Below are 6,000 nucleotides of genomic sequence, written 5' to 3'. Positions count from 1 at the left end.
CCCCGCACGCGCCCCCGCCACCGCAGCCCCCGCTCGCACACGGGCACCGCGGCAGCGCCCCGCAGCCCACACGCCGCTCGCAGACAGACACCCACGGCCCGCGGCTCCCGCCCGCCCCCGGCACCGCGCCCCGCACACGCCCCGGGCGCACCGCGCCCCCCCGCGCCCCCCGCATGCGCAGCGCGGCCGCGGAGCTGTCCGAGCGCTGAATCCGTGCGCTCCCGCCCGCCCCATTCCAGCACAGCGCCGGGGTTCCCCGCCCCGCTCCCTCCGTCCCTTCACCCCCTCCCTCACACCCTCCCGCCCTCCCCGGCAACGCCGACGCTTCCCTACCCAAAGGGGGAAAGCAGAGCGACCCTGTAGCCCCACCACCGTTCATAAATACTAATTTTCAGCGAAAGGGGAATAAAACACATCGACAACAGAACTGCTCTCAGCGCTGTTCCCTTTTGCCTGATGCGCCTCGCATAGTTGGGTTTTCTCCTCCTTTATTTTCCTTTTTTTCCCTTTCTTTCCATTTCTTTTCTTGTTTTTGCTTGTTTTTTCCCCCCCTCCATCACCAAAAGCAAGTCGGGAGAACAACTGTGTCTGATGCCTTATCTCTTTTGTGCTGACTGCTGGAGATGAGCCTAGGCTTGACCTGACCATGATTCCAAGGACTGGCATTTCTCTTTTACCCCCACTTTGTAGAGATCCAGACCTTCTCTTCCTGATTGTCAAGAAAATTAAATTTTTGCTGAATTTGGAAATCTAGGCAGCAGCAGCTTACTTTTTCCTTGCATCTCTCTGGAATCGTTTCTGGGATATTTCAAAATCATCACAGAAAGCAGGAGGAATGAACCGGCAGCTAGTGAAAATTTTGACAACCTTGTTTGCATTTTTCTTAGAGACAAACCACTTCAGGTAGGTGATACCACTCTGTAATAATATTTGTCAAAAGGTCGTGAGAATCATAACTATAAAGATACTACGTCACAATAACCTAGTTTGTTTGCTGTATTTGAGAGTGTTTTGTGTTCATTCCATATAGACTATCCCTTTTACACTCAGAGACTCGTTGCTTGGTAACAAACACAAAAAATAATAATCTCAAGTTTGGGTGATCTCTTTTCCATTTTCTGATGCAAAGATGTAGGGTTTTTTTCACTGTACAGATAAGAACATTTTCTTTGGCTTTTCATCCTAAATGCAAATTCTCTGCTCCTGGCAAAGGTTGTTTAGGAAGTTGCTTTGGTTCCCTCCTCTTCAATCTTTGGAAATGATTGTACTGGTTTTGTCAGGGATGTAGTTATTTGAAATTAAAGAACCAGCCCTCTGATTTTGGGAAAACCCTGGATCAGAATAGTATTGTGTTCACTTAAAGTGCCAATGTTTCTGATTTTTTTTTTAATGTTTCATGAGCTTTTGCTTCAGCTATTGACTTTTTTTGTGATACTAAGCAAACAGGTCAGTCTTATTAACCAGAACAGCATTTTAGATGAGATTCATTATTGGACTGAATGCTGCTGTGCATCTGCACGTACAGATGAATCTACACGTAAAAGTGTTGTTCTAAGAGTAATGAGGTATATATATAGTGACAGAGTGAAACATGTTTATATTTGTGAGCCTGGGTTCACAACACGACTTATAACTAGTGGGCTCTGAATGAAAACAGAAGTAATTTGTATATGAATATGTGTACTATCTTAATTTTCCAGTTTTCATTTCCTTAACTAAATTATTTCATTTTTTTTTAAGTTGGATAGATCATCTGCTGTGTATTAAATATTAAAAATATTTGCAATGGTACCCTGTCATTGACAGAAGCAAAAGGAAGCGACCACTTCCTATAAATGGAAGCTGAAAAAAATGTGTGGAATCACACCACGAGAATTTACTATCACCTTGCCTTTTAACAATTCTGGTGAATTGTTTCTCTTTTGTAGCAAAAGAGGATTTGATATTTTCTTCTCGTTTCAGATGATCATCACATGTATGACTGATATTTTTATACTTAGATGTAGATGCATGAAAATTCCCCATGAAACACTCCTGAAATTGAGAGATTCCCTTTGGGCAAATATTTAAACAGAGTGGTTAAGAAGTCAGAGTCAGAATTACTTTTCATTTAGTTCAAAGATAAAGCGGAAACTGATACAATTAAATTGGTTATTTAAGACTTAAGATAATGTTTTATTATTAAATCTGTGCCTCTACACACCAAATATGACTGTTTTCATTCTGTTTTCTTTTTTCCCTGGGGAACAACCATGGGGAACTGCTAAACTGTCTTCCTCTGCAATATATTGTATGTTTGCAATATGTAATTTGCTGTGTACGCAGCATTTCACACACATGATATCGTACCAGAAGTTTTCTCTGAAATCCTTGAAACAGACGTGTTCGATGAACTTGCATATGAATACCACCTGGTGATACTAAATTTTATTATTCAGTGCTCATGAGTGGGGTGGGAGTGAAACCCCCCTAAGATCAGTTGTGACTGACTCCGGAACCTTTTTTGCCATGTTGAGAAAGAATCCAGACACTCACTAGCATGATTTAAATTTTTTTTTTTTTTTGGGTATCATCTGTAAAAAACAATTGAAAAAATGTATTTTTCCATCTGTATCTTTCCCAACATTAACAAATCTGGTATTTTTCAGTGTTGCTTGTTAAGTGTTGTTGGCTGTTACTTGGAAGATTAAGACCACCTTAAACCAGTGTTAACATAACATTTTAACAGCATCCATGCAATTAAAATAATGATATAAAACAGAATATCAAAATCACTCTAAGATGGATCTACACATTAAGGGGAAGAGTAAATTGAATCTTCTAAAGTCTTAAAACTGTAATGAATTTATTTTTAAAGCTAAGACTTTTTCTGAATAGAATATTGTGTTCATGCATGATAGCTGAAACTTGTCTTTATTTCTAGAATAAAGTTTTCAGATAGAAAGGTAGAGTACCTTGCTCTTTAAAAACATTAATTTCTACCTTCACTGAGTTGAGACAGTTTTATTTAATTATGTAATTTCTCCATGGCTTGAATACAATACAAGCTAAATATTAGCTAATGGTGGTTAATAATTTATTTAGGACGACTTTCTGTAAAGAACATGATTCAAGATCTGGAAAATCCCCCTCACAGACCCTGTCTCCTTCAGATTTTTTGGACAAATTGATGGGAAGGACATCGGGGTATGATGCTAGAATCAGACCAAATTTTAAAGGTAAGTTTTCTAAGACTTCTAATTAATTAATTGATACAGTTTGGGATAAATTATAGGTTCTGAGGGCTTTTTAACCTCTGGGTCTAGATTATGTTTTCAATAGCTTCACTTTTCCAGTGTTATAGTGCTGTGGAAAACAACTGATCCATGGGGGGGACTAAGAGACATAGCAGTGCAGGTAATAAGGGTCCAGAGCTTGAAAACCCTCTTTTGACATGACAATAATGTTCAGCTGTCAGAAAATGCTTCTGAAGACCTTACTAATTTAACATAGTGAATAGGCTTATGGGCTTCAGACTAAAACCAAATGAGATGACTTGTTTAAGCCACAAAGACAGTATCACTAAAACTTTCATGCTGAGATATTGTCTTCTTTATAGGAGTGTCTGAAGAAAAAAAAATTATTTTCTTTCAACTTGAAGAAAGTAAAAGCTTCTTCCCCAAGGTAGGGGAAACTCAAGGAACATACACAGAAGATTTTATCCTGCAAATGCTGAATGAATGATAAGAACAAATGGCTCAGGATCCCTATAAAATACAGAAACTGTATTTTGTTTGCCACTTTTCTTCCAAAATTTGGCCTGAATTGTGGATCATTGCCACCATCCCAGCACAAAGAAGGCTGTGTACTGGAAGCTTCTTTTGCAAACATTATTACTCAAAGCAAGTTTTCTGTGGTGTAGTCCTGTAAACCCCTATAGAAGAGAGCACAGAATATCTTGTGGCTTTCTATGAAAGGAGTTGGGAGAGAAGTTTTCATTGCCAACATTTAGCATTTTGGGACAGTCCTTTAATTCCACCAAAATCATCTCCTCTATGCCAATTTAAAGCTCAGAATATGTTTTACTTTGAAAACTGATAGAATGCTTTCTCCCTTAACAAATCTCATGGCAATGTACATTTGCAACTCATATCTATTAGCTCTGGCCACTGAAATGCATTTTTTTCCTGTATTAAGCCTTTTCATCAGTACTGTGAAAGTTGATAATGGCTGGAAAAAAATAATCATTTCTTAGCCAGTGAATGAACTGTAAGGAGAGAAGAAGCTCACATGTCAATGAGAAAAGTGTTTAATTAAATTTAGATCAAAGATCAGTTTCTTCTGTCTGTTCCACATGTGCAAATTACAAGATTTAGAACAAAGTGCCTTTTTTTGACTGCTTCCTATGCCTGAGCAAGGAGCAAACCAGTATGGATTTCAGATCCAAGGGTTTGAAAGCTGACAAATTAAGAAAACCGAGTCAATGAAGTCTAAAGTCTTAATTTCAGAGTATTTTTCAAAGTGCTTATTGAGTTCCTGAATTGGTGTCCACATCAGCTTATAGTAAGTAATACTGCATTAGTCTCTTCCATACATTTTGCGTGTTTGCATGAGTGTCAGTGAAATTTTAGAGAATGTAAATGAAGGCAGAAATTGCCTGAATTGAGCACAATAGCAATCCTTAAGAACATTTTCCTGCTCTTTAAATGGGGGGCAGGGGGGTTGCACTAAAAAAATCTTATCTTCATCTCTTGTATCTCAGACAAAAAACAGTAATAGCAACAGTCCCACATACATACATGACTTAGAGACAGCTCTCTACTGCTCCCCAGTATGTGTCTACAATTCAGGAAAGCACAGGAGGCAGGTTCACAGCTTTGCTCCCCTGACACTGAAGTGTGCAGAGCAGGTATTGTGTGGTGCACAGTCCTGTGTGGTTCACCCTGAGCTGTTTGACAGACACTTCTCCCCTCTGAGTCCTGTATTTTGTTTGCATTCCCAAAGTGAAGTTGCTGCCTCTTGACACATATGAGACCTTACTGGGAAAGCATCTGCCTTATTTTGGTTTTTGATTTTTATTAAGTCACACTCCAGAGCAGGATGGTACTTTGTGGTAGTTTGAACTGGTAAATAGATCTTCAATTCTTTCTCATATTTTCGTGTCTGTGAGCTCTCCCAGAGCTCTCAGTCTTCTGGTGAGGGCCCTGAAAGTTCTCCTTGTTCCTTGCTATGTTCATTTGAATGGTATTTTGGACCTCAGAGTTTAGACTAAGGAATTAAGTCATGCAGTTTTGAACTTCCCATTGCCAGTCAAAATCTTGTCAGCTAATAACCCTCTTTATTAGTCAACATCCATGTTTTAGTTGCCCAAGTCTCATTAGTGTTTCAAAAAAATTAAAAATACTTATTGTTCTATATTACATACTTCTTCCTTTTAAAGCATGAGGACAGCTGCAAAGGAGTCAAAATAAATTTATTTTGCTTGAACTTATTATGATAAAGATTATTTTTTTACTGAGTCTTTACTGTGTCCACAATAAATTGTTCTGGTTTTTAACGTTTATACATATATGTTTAAGATAATTTTGGGGGTAAGGCCTATTGTACAATACTGATATTCTAAATCATACAAATGGAAGAATGTATGAAATGCTGAATGAGTACCTGATTCATAACATTTTTTGTATTTTAAGGAAAGAACTTTTTGCCATAAAAGAGGCTACAGGAGCAATAGTAGGGATAAATAAACTAGGGATCTTCTATCTGGTTTTGATTTTAGTCTGGGGATAATATTTGTTTCAGAAAAGGCATTGTGAATCAAGATAGTTGTGCCACTGCCTCTCCTCGTAGGGTCTTGAGGGGCAGCTCTTTGAGGGGCAGCTCTTTGAGGGGCAGCTCTTTGAGGGGCAGCTCTTTGAGGGGCAGCTCTTTGAGGGGCAGCTCTTTGAGGGGCAGCTCTTTGAGGAGCGGCTGAGGGCGCTTGTTCTGTTCAGCCTGCGGAGGAGGAGGCTGAGGGGAAAC

At 39.3% G+C, this 6,000-nt stretch overlaps 1 protein-coding gene across 5 annotated transcripts in view; it reads left to right on the top strand.

The window, feature by feature from the left end:
* Positions 1-332: 332 nt before the first annotated feature.
* GLRA2 (glycine receptor alpha 2) overlaps positions 333-6,000 on the top strand; it is a 121,605-nt gene continuing 115,937 nt past the window's right edge. For all 5 annotated transcript variants that reach the window (XM_053971630.1, XM_053971629.1, XM_053971627.1 and 2 more), the window contains exons 1-2: positions 333-903; positions 3,085-3,218. In XM_053971630.1, coding sequence (XP_053827605.1) covers positions 836-903; positions 3,085-3,218 — 202 coding nt within the window. In that variant the 5' untranslated portion in view covers positions 333-835. The remainder of the gene's footprint in view (positions 904-3,084; positions 3,219-6,000) is intronic.

This window comes from Vidua macroura, chromosome 2 (genome assembly GCF_024509145.1).
Source record: "Vidua macroura isolate BioBank_ID:100142 chromosome 2, ASM2450914v1, whole genome shotgun sequence".
Classification (NCBI taxonomy): Eukaryota; Metazoa; Chordata; class Aves; order Passeriformes; family Viduidae; genus Vidua; species Vidua macroura.
The sequence above is the reverse complement of the archived record's forward strand: the minus strand, read 5'-3'. Positions and strand labels throughout refer to the sequence as shown.